The 19144-nt window shown below is 38.8% G+C and overlaps 2 protein-coding genes across 3 annotated transcripts; one reads left to right on the top strand and one right to left on the bottom strand.

Moving 5' to 3' along the window:
• Positions 1-138: 138 nt before the first annotated feature.
• CIAO2B (cytosolic iron-sulfur assembly component 2B) lies at positions 139-3530 on the bottom strand. Its single transcript, XM_042797715.1, has 5 exons — positions 3322-3530; positions 3160-3239; positions 2756-2881; positions 2200-2245; positions 139-1668 (listed from the first exon to the last, which is right to left on the bottom strand). The coding sequence occupies exons 1-5, from the start codon at positions 3461-3463 to the stop codon at positions 1571-1573; spliced, it is 492 nt and encodes a 163-aa protein (XP_042653649.1). The 5' UTR covers positions 3464-3530; the 3' UTR covers positions 139-1570.
• Positions 3459-16357, top strand: LOC104367373 (fatty acyl-CoA hydrolase precursor, medium chain). Of its 2 annotated transcripts, XM_032987213.2 has the most exons (14): positions 3459-3864; positions 6014-6055; positions 6897-7101; positions 7525-7663; positions 7926-8059; positions 8582-8735; positions 8991-9092; positions 9966-10064; positions 10543-10683; positions 11975-12055; positions 12934-13081; positions 13712-13861; positions 15613-15685; positions 15820-16357. In XM_032987213.2, the coding sequence occupies exons 1-14, from the start codon at positions 3462-3464 to the stop codon at positions 16007-16009; spliced, it is 2061 nt and encodes a 686-aa protein (XP_032843104.2). In that variant the 5' UTR covers positions 3459-3461; the 3' UTR covers positions 16010-16357. The 2 variants fall into 2 exon arrangements, with proteins under 2 accessions (XP_032843104.2, XP_009972780.2); XM_009974478.3 differs by lacking the exons at positions 3459-3864; positions 6014-6055 and adding an exon at positions 6212-6315.
• Positions 16358-19144: the final 2787 nt, after the last annotated feature.

Genomic DNA, 19144 nt, shown 5'->3' with positions numbered 1-19144 from the left:
TGCCTGCAAGCATTGCTGTGGCTGAAGTTTCATTTGTGGTACGAATGTTGGCAATGTCAGAACTAATCAGTTGAATGACTCAGCAAGAGAAGCAGAGAGGAAAGATAGTATTAACAGCTGGGTCATTGTGCTCTTTTCTCAGGATCAATACAACATAAATATTGTCTTTATTTACAGTTTCACTCATACATCCAGGCAAGCGCTGATCATTCAAAGGATACTAAACCAAATAAGCAGATTAAGGCTGCTGCTGAGTTGGATTTCTGTAGATGCCCTGTGCAAACTGGGTGCCTCATTTCTGAAATGGGAAGATTTGGATTTCCTTCTGTCCTATTTTGCTATGTGAGTTTCGATGTCACTGTTGGATCACCACTGCCTCAGTTTCCTCAGCAGTTCAACAAAGACTAGACTGGACTAGAAGGCTGTGGTTTACATAGTGTTCATAAGCTTCAACATTTTTAAAACAGCATCTGAGACCCTCCAAGAAAAAACACTGCTGAAATAACAAAGCATTACCATTAAACAGGTAAGCACAATCTACTTGTAAAAAAGTGTATTAGTTTCTAGATAACTGATGACAATGAAGGTAACATTGCATGTGCGCAGGCACCAAAATACCTGATACAATTCCTTTAGCAGGTTGTTATTTTTCCATGTGGTCCACCATTAGAAACATCTTTTATAAAATTTCAGATTCTGGATTTCTATGTTAGTTAATGTTTCTACTGTTAATTTTTGCCGAAGACAGTAGTTTAGTAAATGCCACACTTCCCAGACCAGAAGCATGAGCTAAATATTATTATTAAATATCAGTACATTCAAAGCAAAACTTGTCATTTAGCTGTCAAACTGCCAGGAAAGTCTTTCAGCACAGGGTAGCTGGACTGTTTGTACCGAAAACTATGAATTACTCTCTCCTATATTTCAGCAGGTGCATAACCCCCCCCCCAACCCTCCCTCAAAGATACTGTATTTCCTACCACAAGTGATGAGCAATTTAAAATAAATCAGGTCTGAAGAGCCCTCCATATTTGGCTAATCCAAGTCAATATAATAAAAACCAGGCAGATGATTTAGAAGTGTTTACACTTATTGTTAAAATGTGTTACAACTATGCAAACATGAACTTACACAGTTTTTTATGTCTGAAGCTAAAATTCTATTAGCAGTCCAAAATAGTCATATGAATGTAAAGACTTTAACTGCCAATAAGCTTGGTGCATTTGTAAAGTCCAGTGCAAAATCCACTTCTAAAATGCAGTTTATAACTAATTTTGGATAGTGAGAGACCAGTTAAAAACCAGGTTGAAACAAATCTTTTTAGAGAAAAATCCTACCTACGTCGTGACTTAATAAAACATAGAAGTCAATTTTCCCTATATTTTTGTAGCTGCCTGAAAGCTAATTTCCCACATTCTTTTTTTTGTAGGAGTAATGCAACATTTCTTTAAGAAAATCCAAGTGATTTTATTTTGCTCATAGATATACGCATAGTGTAACATTAGCATCACCACTTATATACAAAATAAGTTTAACATAGCAGAATACCAACGATGTTCCCATTGGGCAATTACGATCGAGCAGACAAACACTGATTCACCACTTCCAGTAAGTGAGAGTTTTCCAAAGCAGCTGCTACACGTTCTTTATCAGCAAGCTGTTTATTAACTGTGCAGACAAAAAACACCACAAGGAACTGGTCAAAACATTGGTAAGCAAGGTCTTTTTTAAAGCATTTTATGTTGAGACACATAATTACACTGTTGCTGGGGTACTCAGACTAGTAATTCTGCAGACAGTACACTGCAGAGTTGCAGCCTAAAGTCAAAGTTAGCATGGTATCACAAGTTAATCCTACAAGCTGTTTGTGATTTGGCAGCAGGGAGCTACACATGTGTAGGTGTAACACAAGAAGAAATTTCTCCTCAGCCTCTCCCCATTTTCCAAGTCCTCCATAACCCAGGCAAATTAACAGCTAGTTGAGAGCACAGGTTGCCTGAAGAGGTGTTTAAAGTACGGTACAGAACATACCTAAGTGCCATTATTACACAGTCCTGTTCTGTAACATCCCCCAGAAGCTGACACACATAAAGTCCCAGATACTACACAGCTGCTCTGCAGGTGTGGGAATCTCCCTCCTCTCTAATTTTCAAGATTAAAAAAAATAAAGACCACACAACAAAGCACTAAAAACCTTACCTGCATGCTCAGAAGCATGTGTTCCTGGTGTTATATGAACATCCAGCTTAAAGAGCAGCATAAAAGAAAAGAGGACAAGTCAACAAAACATTGGAAGCTCAAGTTTAAAATATTTAACAAAAATAAGACATTAACAAAAAGAGGGGTGAAAAAAAAAAAGGACATTCTTACCAAAACCAGTTACTGTTATGGCAGAATAAAATGAAGTCTAAAATCACAGAATATTTTGCATTCCCATCTGCTTAAGCCTCCTTCAGACAGGGGGGTGAGGCACTAGCCTCTCCTCCAGTGCCGCTGAGCGCTGCAGGCAACTTCCCTTCACATCCCCACCCACCCCTGACATGACTGTCACAGAACAGTAATTCTGCACTGGTATTTTAATCCATTGCCCTCTCTGGTTCCCGGAGTGTTTCCCCCCACCCATAATATGAAAAACGCTCTAGTTATTTTTCATTGTAAATTTGCTTATTTCTTCTGCCTTTTTTTTTTTAATTTTTTCCTCTCCTTTCAAACGCAATGCCTGCCTTTTGCTTTCCACAGTGATTTTATCACTCACCTTAAATCTCTCAGGCAGAGATCTGATCAATTTTACTTTTATGGAGAGGCCGATTAACGTCGCCATGCTGCAGTGAGGGATGGTGGGGGTGAACTCCACTGCCACTGTGCTTTCTGCGTCATTCACCTGTTGAAAACCAAACACTTCCCATGTTCAAAACGCACTGGCTTAACTAGCGGGAGGCATTGATGTGAAACGCAACGTGAAGCTCTACTTTGCCGCTTATAGTTCTCCTCACTGACATTTTTAAACGCTGTGCTTGGCTGCAGTGGGCTGCGATAACAAACCTCCCTCAGTGTTAGAGAGGACTAACGCTGGGGACGAGGCCGCGGCAGCCCAGCCTGGCAGGGGCCGGCCCGGAGACCCGTGGGGGGGGCGGGCGGCCGGGCCCAGCGGGAACTCACTTTCACTCGCATTTGCTCGACGACGTTCAGCTCCTCCAGGGTGAGGGGGTGTTCGGGGTCGTTAATGGAGCGAATGAGATGTGACGCGTTAAGGAAAGCGGAGCTGCCCTGACCTGCCCTGCCCCGCGGCCCCGGCCCGCCCCTCCCCTCCCGGCAGGATATCGAAGATCTCCCGGTCGTCGATGGAGTCGGGCAGCTCGTCGTCCTCCTCCCGCGCCGTCACCGGGCGCTCCCCCGAGCGGCGGTAGATGAGCGGGTTGGCGTTCTCCAGCGGCGCCCCGCCGCCCGGGCCCGGGCCCACCATGGCTGCGCTCAGGCCCGCCCCGCCGCGCTGCCGGGCGGACGCTGCCGCCGCCGCCGGGCCGGAAGGAGCCCGGTCGCCATTCGCCGCAGCACCGGGGGCGGTGCCGGCGCGGCCCGGGCCGCTTTCCCCTGTGGGGCGGCAGCGCTCTCCCGTGGGAGGGAGCGGGACTGGGACTGGGACTTTCGGCTGCCTGGAGAACAGGCCTGTCGGGGGGCTCCGGGGCTCGGCCGCGCCGGCGCTGGCGAGCTGTGGGAGGAGGCGCCCGGCGCTGCCAGTCCTGCACAGCTTTAACCCGAGTTCTGAGGGTGACGAACCAACGGCTTCCGTGGAGCCAGCGAGGCCGCTGGGTGTCTTTGAGGGACATCTGAGTCCCTCTGACAACTTAGTGCTGTCAAGGATGGGTAAATTGCGTATTAAATACAAAATGTATTTGATTAAAATGATTTATTTCACCTTTTAATTAATTTGAAAAGTCAAACTATCTAAAAAAACCTGCAAGCTTAGAGAAACCGGAATGATAGAGTGTAATGATGACATAGTTTGGCTTCATGCACTCCTTTATAATGAGGTTAAAGCATATCGTAATGTAAACATACTGGATATTATGTTTTAGCTTCCTTGACATAACTGATTTCTCTTTGCAAAAAATGATCTGTGTAGGGTTTGGGTTTTTTCACGCCTGCCACATCAAGTCACGCTCACGAGTAAGATGTGAATGCTCCCCACGTGGAGGGCAGCAGTTTCCCCAGCATCTGACAGAAATAAAAGAGGATTTTAAAGGAGCTGAGACTTGCTGCTTCAAAAAATGTTGCAGCTGGAAGACAGTTTGTGGTTCTGTTGCTCATCACTGCCTTTGAGAAATGGTCGTTACCTCAGGCATGCTTTTGACTGCAGGGAACTGGGCCAGATTGGGTTTGCCCCTAGCAGGACTTGTTCTGAAGGTTACTGATGTGTTTATACATCTGCTGATACTTTAAAGAAGACAAGCACACTATCTGTGAGCAAAGTTTCCATTTATCTCTGCTTTCATCTTTGTATTATATTCAGTTAATATATAGATTACATTGCCATTAAACTTAATTTCTTAAACTAATCCTTTGCTATCTTAAGTTGGTCTTTCAGTTAGCCTGTGTTGTTTTGGATAATAAATTTTATTGGTAAGCATAATACAAAGCTGACTGAGCTGACTTGCCCTTAGTGGTGAAGATGTCTGATTTGACAAGTGAGTTTGGTTTGGTTTGGTTTGTTTTTTAATTGGATAAAGGAAGTTCAGTTTGGTAGCACAAGAAGTCCATATTCATTGGATTTCACTGATGCAAAGCATTCAACTTAAGTAGCCTCATGGGATGCTGCTTTTTCCAACTTCTTGCTCCCTGCCTTGTGCATATGTGCATTTTTATATGTACATGGGTGGATATATATATACACAAACAGGTGCACACACCTATGCCCATATGTTGAAATCTGTCTCCTGGTTTTGGTCTGTCTTCCTAGTCCACAAAAAGAATTGACAAAAAACACAGAGCTATTCATGTTGGCTTGGAACAAAAATAACTGCAACAGAAAGGATTTTCCAGAAAGATTTGAGGGAAGTACAAAAAATAAGAGGCGAGTTATTTTCAACAATGAGTATTTGCACAGTTCCAGGTGAAATTCATGAGAAGTTGACACACTTTCCAAAGCTGTTGAAGCCCTAAGACTCAGGAACTGTGTAAGAAATAGCAAGTAGATCTGAATTCTCTTCCACTGAAAATCTTGGTTTACCTATCTCATTTGTGGCCCTTTTTGTTAGAGAAGCACTGACTTTCTCTGACAAACCTGTTTGCCAAGCAGGATGAATTTACATGATGTATCATCTGAGGTGAGAAATTGGTTTTACAAGCTTTATGAGTGTCCATGCTGGAGGTGAATTAAGTGAAAGCAGTGCAGGGGTGCCAGGAGATGTGAAGCGAATCAAAGGTGGAAAGGCAAAGACTAGTTATGTAGAGGGTGTTTTGCCAGTTGAAGGCTGGGAATTAGTGGAGCAGGCTGGGCTTGTAGGCCCAACTATGAACAAAGCCTTGAGGGTAATCTGCTTGGGGCCAGTCATACACGCTGAGGGATGTTATGCTTCTACAAGCTACAAATTTTTTTAGGACTTTTTCAGCCAGCAGGTGAAAACTGTCTGTTGAATTGCCAGCCTATTTCCACTGCAGGAAGCTATTTTATAGAAAAGGTGAGGTCATGGCTCTTTCTGACTTTTTTGAGGGAAGTACATACCCCATAAAGTGTTAGTAAGTAGACCTTGGTCCCTCATTAAATCTTCTGCACTAATTTACTACTTCCTTTTTTTTTTTTCAATAGTTACTTTCTCATTATTTGAAATCTATAATCCTGTTTCATGGTGAGGTGGTTTTTGTTTTGTTTTTGTTTTTGTTTTTTTTTTTTTAAAGAATTTAAGTGTTGACAGCTCTAGAACATCTTCAGAGCTTCACTATTTTTTTTTGTTTGTTTTTTTGTTTGCAGGATTAACAGCAGATTAACTACGATTAGATCTTTTGTTGTTCACAGATGGTATTGGGTCCTTTTCAGATCATTCATTCTCAGGATCAGGTAATGGTTAAATGCCTTACAGTAAGGGATTGTATTTACACACTGTATCAAGTACAGTTGTGAACATGCTTACTGCAGTGCCTGTTCAAAAGGGAATTTAGCTGCACTCCCTATTCAGAATGCACTCAAAGACCTTTGTACCATTCTCTTCCGCATAAAACCAGAAAATAATCTAGCGTCCAAAATGGCTCCTCAAAACCAGATTTCTTTGCTTTGTACCTTGTTTTGTAGTATAGCATTCATCACTTGTGGAGCAGAAGGTGAGATGCAAGATCTGTTATTACTGCTGTTGTTGAAGCAACTTCACTACTGAGTTGCAGTGTAGTGATTTTCAAAGGTAGTACATCCCTCATACTTTTGCTAGCAATCTGCAAAAGTATCCTAATAAGCTTGCTGCAAAAATTACTGGTTTTATGAGATGAAACCATTTCTAAGATGATTTTATGAAAACAAAACTTTCTATCTTTCTTAAAAGATAGAAAGCAAAAATATTTCCAAAGTATCTAAACAAGGTATTTTTAAGACCTTGTTGGATGATAAATTTATAAAATGTTAATGATTTTGACAGGTGCTGTTTGCTCTGAAATTTGTTTTTAAGCTTTATGCTTTTTGCAGTGATTAAACTATGTCTTACCTAGCTCCAGTTGTCATTGGCAGAGCCAACTACAGGACTGTTTGGCAGGGGGTGTCTGTTATCGCACAAAAGCGAAAAGAAAACTGAACAAAATTGAAAGGAATAAGCTGAAATCTTCTAAATTAAAGTCAGTAAAAATACTTAATTGAAAAGTCTAATAATTATGAAGATGCAATTTAATTACTTTTTTTTTTATGTGTTACTTAGGACAGAATGGTGCTGAGCCACAAGTCACTATCGCACTTGGACGGCTCAAAGGGAGACAAACAAATGTGAAGGAGACAGACAGACTTGTAAATGTCTTTCTTGGGATTCCTTTTGCTAAAGCCCCTGTTGGATCCTTGAGGTTTTCCCCCCCTGAACCACCTGAACCCTGGAATGATTTGAGAGATGCAACTTCTTACCCACCACTGTGAGAGTTGTTTAGTTCATTTGTACATAGGACCTGCTCATGTTTGTCAGTGTTGTCATGTTTATTAGGGTACAGAGTTATGATTTTTGATAAGGAGATTGTTTTGACTGATAGTGAATACGCTGCCAGTACTTTAATATTTTGTAAGAACTGTAGGAGTAGGAACCACAAAGATTTCCCAGCAAATTTCTGTCTTTGGAAATCATGTTTTCTCACACTGTGCTGAAATAATTCAGCTTTTCCAGTACAAGTACAGAGCTGTGCTTTTACAGGTTGCACCTCTAACTGTATGTAACACAAAGTCCAAGCCCCCTGTGGGAATTCAGTCTGAGGGGCAAAAGAAAGTATGTTTTCTCTGTCATTGCTACATTGTTGCTACTGCAGTTTTACTACTAATAGTCATGCTTCTTTTCTTTTGTGAAGATGTCCTCAAGATCTATCCATGTTGAAAACAGCTGAAAAAAACTTTAAAGAAAAACACCTTTCATTCCAAACTTCTGAGGACTGTTTGTATCTAAATGTTTACAGCCCTGCTGGTTCAAACAAGAAGGACAAGTTACCTGTGAGTAAACCCAGGCTACAAACTTGTGTTGTACAAAGTTTGGACCTAATGATAGCTCCTAAATCACTTAACTGCTTTTGAAAATGTGATGCTGCATTACCGAAAATAATATTATCTAAAATTCCAAGTCCACCAACCTGAAATTCAGCTCCCATTGAACTTCAGTGATTTGGAGTTCCTAATTCTCTGATGTTGTTTTCCATTTTCAAATTAAATCTACCAAGCAATGTATAAAAGTGTGTCTCATCCTTTTTTCTCAAAGGTAATGGTGTGGATCCATGGAGGAAATTTTATATTTGGTGGTGCTTCTAGGTATGATGGTTCTGCACTGTCAGCCTATGAGAATGTTGTGGTAGTAATAATTCAGTACAGACTTGGACTTCTTGGATTCTTCAGGTACGATGACCTGTTTCACTTTTGACAAAATACTTCCTATCATGTTTAAAGCATGGGTAGTTTTGTTTTCTAAATCAGCTGAACTTCTATAGCAGCTTCCCACTGTTACAGTGATTTAACTGTTCATAGTTCACTGACATCAGGACTTAAGAACATGAAGAAAGGTCCATAAATTCCATTTGCATTGCCATTTGATTGTGGCCTGCTATGAAATCATATTTGGGCTTATTTGGTTCTGGATAGGATGTTCGTCTTTGCCTTTATGTCCATCCATTGGTGTGTAAAGCAAAAAATCATATAGTGTGAAGGCCAGGAATCCATCTGTGTATGAGTGAACAAACAGTAGATGCAGGTCCATGGAGTTTAGATCTGAAGGACTGTAGGACAGTAAGATATACAGATCTTTCCTTGGCCAAATATGACACTTTGCACAAAATATAAATTGGTGAGATTTATTTTATTCTGGTATTAGACTAACTATTAGGCTTCCTGAGAGGTTGGCTTACAATGCTTTTCTTTTAGTACTGGTGATGAACACGCTCGTGGGAACTGGGCATTTTTGGATCAAGTAGCAGCTCTTCGGTGGATCCAAGAAAATATTGAACACTTTGGTGGAGATCCAGGATCTGTCACGCTCTTTGGTGTATCTGCAGGATCTTGCTCTGTTTTTGCACATGTAGGCATACAGTAGATAGACTAAAATGTAAAGTCTTAAAAAATCTTGAAAAGCTCATTTAGTGTAACATTTCATGCTTAATCTGATTTCTGAAAGTAAAATTAATGGCATATTGTGCTAAATCTGGACACTTCCCCTGTAAGCACATAAAAATGTGTAATTTCCCACTGAATCCAGCAGTCTAGTCAAGCATAAAATGATGGGATAAGGACCTTAATGTAGAATAAATACTTTCTGTTCTTTCTTTCTTGGCAGGTTTTATCTCCTTTGTCTAAGGGTCTCTTTCATAAAGCAATATCAGAGAGTGGAATTCTAATCCCCTCTGATAAAGATTTGCTTCCTTCAAGAGATGTTAAGGTAGGTTATTTTTTTATTATTTATTTAAAAGCCTTTATAACCTAAAATAGGATATTTCTTATATCTGATAATTTGTTTAAAACGGAAAAGGGGAAAATCTGATTGTATATTATGTGACAAAGTTGATCATATTTATTCTCATGGCATACTTATAAATATATAGATTAGCACTAAGTAAATTTTCATTCAAATAGTCTATTTCCAATATCATTTGGTGCTGGAAATAGGTTGTACAGTTATGTGATTATAATATCTGTGGGTCGAGTTAGGTATTTTCAGTTAAACACATGCCAACATAGACATATATCCATTTTCATGCACACTGTAACTTACAGTAACTATTAAATTTATTATGGAAAGTTTAACTAAAATTTAGAAAAGGCATTCAGTTTTTATACAGCTGTGGTCTTTTATGGAGGGCCTTTATTTGAAGTAAATTAATTTAAAAAAAAAAGCAGAAACAAAACAAACAAACAAACGAAAACAAAATTTAAAATTAAATTCCACTCTATAAGTACCTTTTCATTTCTCCTCCTGAAACGGCAGGTAGTAATAATATAAATTACTCATAAGTTCATTTTTCTGAATTTTCTTTCATTATTTATGTTACAACCTTGTATTATCTCTACAGCAAGGTTTGTTGTAGAACGATGAATGGAAATATAGCAAGAAAGAGAATTATACCAGAATGATTTCACTTCATGATCAAACTGTAGTATTTCTGGTAAAATAAAATATTTGAAGACCTATCCAGCTCACCTAAATCTGCCATTGAATAAAACTATTAAGAGTATTGTTTATAATTTTCTGTTTATAAATTCCTTAAACACTACCCCATAGCTAATGGTTCTTGTCTTTGATAATAATTTTCAGAAAATTGCAAATATATTTAAGTGTGAGGCAAGCAGTTCACTCCCACTGATAAACTGCTTAAGGAACCATGAAGCAGAGGATATAGTCTTTAACAGTACGGTAGGTGAAACTTTACTTGGTAACAGGTATTTTTAATGGCATGCTTGCAAAACTTTAGCTCAGCCTCTGATGAGCATTCATTGTTGGCCTGTTCCAATGTTGATTTTTCTTAACTTTTCTCAAAATACCCCTTAAATATTTATATAATTTCACATAATTTCAGTTTAGAACTTCCAGTGAAGTGTCACAGCAACTGTAAAGTTGTGAGCAAGACTTGAGTGTACATATGTTTTAATGTCAGTTAGAAGCAGCATAGGATCAGGAAACACTTTACTCCATACCATGACCCAACTAGGCTTGTGGTTTATACTTTTGTGCGAAACTGTAACTTTATGTTACAGTAGCTGTGGATGCTCAGATTTCTTAAAGCCCTTTTTTGCACTTAGATCATTAAATGTGGACATTTTATTATATGATTTGAAGGAAAAATGGAAAATACTATTAATAAGTAATTTGATCTTTTTCTCTCCTCCTTCAGGAAATCCCACTTCTGCCTTTAGTTTTGGATGGAGTATTTCTTCACAAGTCACCTGAAGAGATACTAGCTGGAAAAGAATTTAATGCAGTCCCATTTATGATAGGAGTCACCAACAATGAATTTGGCTGGAATATTAGATCTGTAATTTAATGGCTATTCTTCATTTTTTTGAATGTTTCTGTTAACTGATGCAAGCAACTCTGAGAAGGTATTTGCTGGTAGGACACCTTTTAAGTACAGCCAAAAGGCTTTGCATTGTTGGAAATATATACAAGGTAAACTTTGCTTGCATTATGACTTTGTAGTCACCTAGAACTAGTTGGTCACAAAACAGTGAGGCAGGCTTCATCCTGCAAGTTAAACTACATGGACGTCATTGGAACATCAATTTTATACAGTATTTTCTTAGCCTAAAATTTTAGTCATTTCAGTTCAGGCAGAGAGAGTAAAAAGAATGCAGCAATCGGGTTTATTACTGAAAGAAGAACAAAACCAATCCTTTCCCCGACAACACGCAGTTGGTTGATAAATAGAATGTTTAAAAATGTGACATTGATCACCTTAAACAGCTTACCCTGTATGTCATTATGAACTCTGACTGCTGGCTATATCATTGCCCCCATGTTCCTTATTACCATGCAGAAAGAGCTATCGTTTGAAAATCTCATTTGAAGACAGAGTATGGGGATAATGCAGGTGTCCAACCCATTCTCAGTGCATAAATTCTTTCTCTCATGAATTGCATGGGTAACTCCAAAAAATGAGCAATTGCTATACAGTGCACAAAACTGCAGGAGGTAGATTTATGTCCTCTCTCTTCCTTGTTCTTTTTACTTAATTTCCTAAGTATTCACTTTCATCTATGTAGTACAAAGCATTTGTTCTGAATGTATGTAGTAACTGCGTGTCTCTGGGAATGTGCTGGTAGGGACCCCAATAAGAAAAATGTAAAGTGAAATCTGTTCTAATTCATTTTGCAGACAGAAGAGTAATTTTATGTAATGCTCTAAAAGAGGAGGAGCATTGCCTCGTGTTGACTTCAAAGATTTCAGTTGGACTAGAGACAGAGAGACTGCCAGTGGCTTAAGATCTCCCCTACCAGAAGGAAAATAAGCTTTTGAGACAGAAGAAGCTTTTCGCTTCAATTCTGCACTAATGCTTTCTAGTTGTACAAGTTTCTTAACAATGTGTGTTGAATTTCAGGATAAAATATTTAGTATGAGTGGTTTATGTAGAAACCTTCACCAAGGAAACATTTACTGCAGTAAATACAGCCTTTCAAGACAGCTGCTCCATCGTACTGCCTTTTTGCATATGATATGATGCTTCAAAAATAAACACCAATAGTAAGAATAAAGTGGAATAATGTAGTTCCAATGTTAAAAAATACTGGAAAAGTCGAATGGTACTAATATTCTTTTTTTCTGTGCAGACATCAAATATACCAGGGTTGAAGGAAATAAGAGATAAAAAATCGATCACTTCAACTTTAGAGTTTATACTACCAATGATGGTAAGTACTGTTGAGCTAATCTAATTTGAGAAGTGAAGTTTCTTTTTAATGCATATAACAGATTTGTGAAGTTTGGTGTTCTCTAGTTTCCTGCCTGAGTCATAGTGTTACTAATACTCAAGGTCATGTTATGCTTTGGGAAGAGTCACAGAAAAGTTGACATGATTATGGTGTATGGAGTTACACAGAAACAGAATTGAGTCAGGCCTGGGATTTGGGAAAATACCTTTTTCCTTCTAGACCTCTGAACCCACATTTTTATCTTATGTATTTTTAGGTACGATTACTGTAATAGTGACCCTAATCTTATGGTATCTGATGGCTAGTCTCCTGGTTGATGGGTTTCGAGGCAGGATTTTTCAGTATGTTTAAATTAAATGCAACTTTTAATGTAGTTACTTTGCACTCCTGGTTTTGAAATGTATCTTTTCAAGCAGAATTCTAACACTAAAAACATAAACTGTGTTTGGAAATCCCATTGGTTTTGCCCTGTAGTCTAATAGTCCATAAATCTTTCAAGAACTCAGAGAATTTACTTTTGTTATTCCCATCTCTTTTCTCCTGAAGGAAACAGAAGCCAAAGGTATTATCAGGAGAATTTACTGGATCTTCATTGATTCCTGTAGAGTTTTAACTCTATAAATCTGCTGCAAATTTGACCTGAGGTGGTTGGTTTTGTTTGTTTTTTGGCATTGGGGTGTTTTTTTCAACCACAAAAAGTCTAAATAGGTTTTGTTTGCCATCATGGTTTCCCATCAACATGAGTGCTACCCTGGGCCTTTGTGGAATCTCTTAAGTTTAAAATATGACATTTTTAGTTGCTAATTCTGAGAGTGGTAATTTTTCTGTTTCTTTCTTGTTTCCCCTTTTTGTCTTAGTATGTATCATCAGAGTTTTTGCCTGAGATAGTGGATGAATATCTAGGAAACACGGATGATCCTGCTGAGCTACGGGACCGATTTCTGGACTTGCTAGGGGATGTAGCAATTGTCATGCCATCCATTAAAGCACTGAATTATCACAGAGGTAAGATAATGAACACCAGTAGGATATTCAAACCTCTCACTACATGCTGAATCAAATGATGTAGGCACAAATCCTGTCATGTGTAAGCAGCACTTATTGAAATTCCCACTGGGAACTTGAAGGTGAAGAGTGATATAGTTCTGAAGGGTTGTGTGAAGCAAATGTTTATGCTCTTTTATCTTTGTACTAGGGTCTTGCACTTGTGCTTGTAGTCAGAATATATTGAGAGCAGAGCATGATAACACAGGTAAATGTTTGCTAACTGAAGTATACAGGCTTAAAAATTAAAACATATTAAACAACCTGGAATTTGTCCTTTGGCCCACTGCTACTTAGGAAGTCAGCAGCTTTGTGGTCTGGAGATTTTCTGGTATTTAAGTGTAGACAAGCCATGCCAAATGCCCAGAATTGGAAATAATTTGATGTTATTTTGTTTTATATAAGTTTTCCTGAGGTGAATCTTTAATTTTTTTCTGTAAGTGCTGCGAGTTCTTAATTTTAATGTAACATGACATTAAAAATGTGCCCAGTATAAAGCTTTGGGCATATTTGAGGTAACATTTTAACCAGCTGATGTCAGCTGTAATTTATGCATCTCTTCTTTAACTCTTTAAATGTTACAACTTCTAGAGTCTGGAGCTCCTACCTACTTCTTTGAATATCAGCATCGGCCCACTTCATACCGGGATAATAAACCAGACTATGTGAAAGCTGATCATGGAGATGAAGTTGGCTTTGTCTTTGGAGGACCATATCTGGCTGGTGATATTCAGCTACGTAGTAAGGAATAGATTCAATGTTCACTTATAGATTACTCTCATAACACTATCAATATTCTATTCAGTAGTGCTACTTCCATTTTAATCAGACTAAAGTGCATATATTAACAGTGAGACTGAAGTGGAATTTGTTCAACACTACTGTCTTCTCCATTTTTGGTCATGTACAGTTTGCTGTTTCTGAAGCACAATAAGTTACATGTTGTCAATAATTTAGCAGATAAGGCATTTGCTAGAAAACATCACTGTCATTATACCAGCACTGTTCATGAGTTTGCCAATTAGCTTTGGCTGAAAAATAAATTGAAGAAAAGGTCAATTAAACTTGCAAGGGCTTAGTGGACTGCTTGGGAAGCAGGAAATCTAGTTTCTCTTCTTTTTTCTGAGGAATTTAAGCTAATGTCTCCTGCTTTCCAGGAAATCCCATGGGCTGTCGAGCTCCAGAGAACAGGGGACTTGGTCTCTTTTGCAGTTAGTGTGCCAGTTGTGTTAATTAGAACAAGGCTTGTAACTCTAGCGTTTCATTTTCTGCATGAAGATCTAATAATTAGGTTAAAGACTATTTTCTCACATGACTCAATATTTAAGCATTTTATTCAAAATTGAATGAGACCAATGAGCAAGAATTAAGGACGTACTCCCAAAATTGCCTTTGCCTTGTTGTTTTGGTTTTTTTTTTTGTAGGATTCTGGAAGTTCTGGTTCCTTCAGGCAGAATCCCATGTTGCCACAGTCCAAATTAATGTGCTGATAGTTGAACACTTAGATACAAGATGCCACATCCTCAGGAAAATTATGAATCCAGCAATTTGCTTTAATTGCGTATGCCTAAAACAATAATATTCAGGATGGAGTATTTTCTTTCCCATGAAACAAGTTAGGAGCAATTCTTATTTTGACAAAGAAACACAGAAATTCTACTTAAGTGAATTCACCATTTTTTCTGCTTTTATTTTTGTAATTTGCACAGTAATTCATAGTCTGTTTCAAAGCCTATATAAATGAAAGTATTTAATTTTACTCGATTGAACTTTGGAGCAATCCAGCTATGTTGTAAAAGCATTCGTTAATCTGTTACTAGAACCTTTTGAATTTGCTTATATTTTATATTTATTTCTTTTACTTACATTATACTGTACTGGAAAACACTGTACAGCTCTTCTATTTGCCTGAATTTACTGAGAGCATTAAAATAGCAAATAGTTTTCTTGATATGTTGAGATGCATTTATAATTAATAACACACTGCAACTAAAATTATTTCCACCTCACTGATACAGTGGGCATATGTGTAACTACATTTACATGAATATTCTTGAAGTGTTGAAACATGAAATTACATTGTCTTGTATCAGAACGAAGGAATCTTTGCCTAGTCATGCTCTAAATAATAGGGAGAATTTGAGTCCCACAAAGCTAGAATGAGAATATGAAATTAAACCATGTGGGACATGAGACACATGGTCACTTTCTTTGGTCCTGCTTCTGGATTCCTGGAAAGCTACAGGCAAATCACCTTATTTCCTGGTACCCCAACTCCCTAATTTCTAGAATAAGGGCAAGAATGCTAATCTCATTTATAAATAGTGCTGAAATCTTCTCTTGATGATTGCTATATTACTAGCACATTGCAGGTATGGTGCCTCTGTTGTAATCAGTAACTTGTTATAACATACTCACAGAATGCTGCTTCTGTAGTAGCAATGTTTTGATTTCTGCCACACATAATAATTATTTTGTGTTTTGTCTATCAGGTGAAGTTACAGAAGAAGAGAAGAACCTTAGCAGAACTCTAATGAAGTACTGGGCTAACTTTGCTCGAAATGGGTAAGAATCATGAGATTTGTGACACACATTACTGTTTTGTACTGAGTCTGTAGCAAGTTAGCTGTTTTGTTGATTCAGTCCTAACTTCTGTGACTGAATTCCCCTGTGTTCACTTTCTTTCTTGTTTTTTACAGAAATCCTAATGGAGAGGGTTTGGTTGAATGGCCATCTTACAACCTAAATGAAGAATACTTACAGATAAATCTAAAACAAAAGAAAGCCAGAAAGCTCAAAGAAAGGAAAGTAGATTTCTGGAGAAAGGTGATGTTTGAAAAGACGAATAACAAAAGAATGGAAAACAAGAAGGTTAATTCAGAGTTATAATTTACAGTCTAAACATGCACATTATATGCAAGCTATTAGGATAGGAAAAAAACTACTTAGAGTAATTTTGAGGATAAAATTAGGTTTCCCTTCTTTTCACCTTTTCTTCACAGCTGTCATATTTGCAGTTATTCACTGTGATAATTCCAGCTGATCTATTTCCCCTTTGTGATGCTTTACTTTATCCTGGATTCATGTCTACAATAGAAACCTCACTTATTAAATATAGGTACAAGCTTTCCCCCCTGCTCAGGTTTTTCTCTTGCTTCCCCATGACTGAAGACAGAATGTAGCAGCAACATTGTTCTAATAAAGTGAAATCAATAAAGTCCCAATTTGCAAGTGAAACTGTCTTTAGATGTCAAGTGCATTAGCCAGCGATGGTACAGAAGTTTTGGTCTGATTTGGATACAGAAATGTCCTCTGTGTAAAGAAAAAAAAAAATTACTAAAGAATGTTCTGCTTTGTAAGTCAGCTCTACAACAGAGAGAGTATCTTTCTGACTGTTGTGATACGTGATCTGTAACAGTAGTGCTGAAATTAAGACTTCTCTCAGATGTTAGAAAAGAGAGAAATGGTCTCTACTATCCACAGTTTTTTTCCTTTTAAATTTAGCAATAATTCCCCTAGAAGGATCAATATTGGTAACCTTATTTTCACACTTTCTGTCTTTTCCATGGTGTTTTAACATTGGGCTCCAGGCTGTTCTCTGTGCCATCAGTCAGTTCCAGATTCTCTGTTTGCACTGGGTCACAGGCCTTCATTACTAGTACTGGAGAGAGATAGGTTTGTACCAGAATTATTCCAGTGCCCTCAACAGTTGATAGGCACTTGGGCTGCCAGGAACAAGTCTTGAACACTTCGTTTCAGTATTGTCACGAACTTCTTTCTCTGCTATGTGTTATTTCCTGTATCTGGATCCTAGGCTGCTCCAGCTATACCAACCATTTTCCTGACCATACTGCTACCTCACAGCAGCGTTATGCAGCTCCACAGATCCTGTGGGGTACTAGGCATCTCTTCCCCCCTTCTTTCATCTCCCTTCTGTATCTCTGAAAGAATTTAAGATTGTTCATATCTAATAGTGACCTACAGTAACTAACTAGCCATCCCTTCTTTCTGAATTTCTTTATTGGAAGAAATAGGGTGGGATTTCCTACATCTTTCTGCCCAAATGCTGTTGCCAGTCAGAACTCGGGAGGTAGGGCTAGACTGGTAGTGCAACCTCTGTTTTGGTAAATGGGAATTCCTGCTAAGCATCTGTCCTTCTTCCTCCATTTTAGCTAACATATTTTGTGAGGGAATATAATCTCAGAATAGTCTTGATAGATTTTCATTGCATGTACAATTCCCCTGAGGTCCTGTGCCACTCCCTTTAAAAGGAGATGAACAAGCAGTATTGTATGTATATGCATGGAATATATGCTTATATTGTAAGTGTATGCAGAGAAGTGAAGTGGAACTGACTTCTTACACACAGGCATGGTGCTAAAAATAAATCACAGTGAAAAATATCAAAAGATTTTACTCCTGTCTACTTAGAGGTGAGTGCTCTGATACTCTGTCTCATCCCAGAGACATCCTGATGTGAGATTACCACATGCTGAACAGACAGAATGTTAAAGCTGTCCAAGCACTAGCTTCATAGACTCTAGTTCTAAGTTTTATACACTAGCTTCATTGAATACTCACCAGGGACTGAGTGAAGAAACCTCAAACTGATCCTGTTTTAAATGCAGACTTCTAAACATTTCTACCATACATACTTGAGGCAAAATGTAATTGTGAGCTCTTATGCAATTATGGGCCTATAAATATGATGTTTGTCTGTCTTTTTCAGCTAAGTCAAGAAAGGAGGCAGTGCATTAAAGTATGAGGAGGCAAATATCATATGACAGGGGTTTTTTTTTTGATTGATCCCTGACTTACTCATTATTCACTGATTGAGGGTAAGCTGCAAAATGTTCTCTCTTAAAATTAAATGCCAAACAGGATTGAAGAATTCCACTTGCCAGGTATGTAGCACTGCCTCCAGATTCCACAAGTTTAGTCTATTTTACTAGAGTAAGAGTTCCCGTATTTCCAGAGTGTATAGATCATGCTTGTAGATCCATACAAAATATCTACAGGCAAGGGTGTAGGGATTTAAAATGCCATTTGTTTATTACCTTATTGTAAGTATGATTGTCAGAGTTTGCAGAAACCAGTTTGCACTGGTCATGTTTTTGGAACGGCTGCTTCTCTGAGGCTGTGGGTGGGGTATGGGTTGAGACATTTTGGAGAATGGGTACTTGAGAGAGAAGTAGTGAGTAGAAGAAAGATTGAAGAGAAAGGCTTGGGAAATAGAATAATAAGTGAAGCAGAAAAAATAAAAGGAAAGAAAATGGGAAAGGACAGAGTTTAGTAAAATCAGTAAAGTTCAGGATATAGTAAATACATTGTTTATGAAAATGAAAAAAAAAGTTTGTCACAGCAGAAGGAGAGAGCAGCAAGCAGAGTACACAGCATTTGGATTTGTAGCAAAGGACTCCTGTAGTTTGCAGGTCATGAGTGGAGGCATGCATGCCCATCAGGATGGAAGCTGAGTCACAAGCAGGGATTCTTGTAGTTTCACCTTGCATGAAAACAGTTTCCCCAGGCCAGGAACCAAAGCAGTCCAAGGTAAGTGCAGACAGTGAGAGAATCCTCTAGTCCTCTCTCATGACACCCCACCTGCAGTGCTGTGTCCAGCTCTGGAGCCTACGGCGTAAGAAGGACATGGACCTGCTTGAGTGGGGCCAGAGGAGGTCACGAAGATGATTGGGGGGGGTGGGAGCACCTCCCCTGTGAGGCCAGGCTGAGAGAGTTGGGGGTGTTCAGCCTGGAGAAGAGAAGGCTCTGGGGAGACCTTATAGCAACCTCCCAGTGTTTAAAGGGGGCTACAGGAAAGCTGAGGAGGGACTCTTTATCAGGGGGTGTAAGGATAGGATGAGGGATGATGGTTTTAAACTGGAAAAGGGTGACTTTAGATATAAGGAAGAAATTCTTTCCTGTGAGGGTAGTGAAACACTGGCACAGGCTGCCCAGAGAAGCTGTGGCTGCCCCCTCCCTGGAAGGGTTCAAGGCCAGGTTGGACGGGGCTTGGAGCATCCTGGG

The sequence above is a fragment of the Tyto alba genome, unplaced genomic scaffold, assembly GCF_018691265.1.
Source record: "Tyto alba isolate M040663 unplaced genomic scaffold, T.alba_DEE_v4.0 Super-Scaffold_26, whole genome shotgun sequence".
NCBI classification, from domain to species: domain Eukaryota; kingdom Metazoa; phylum Chordata; class Aves; order Strigiformes; family Tytonidae; genus Tyto; species Tyto alba.
The sequence above is the reverse complement of the archived record's forward strand: the minus strand, read 5'-3'. Positions and strand labels throughout refer to the sequence as shown.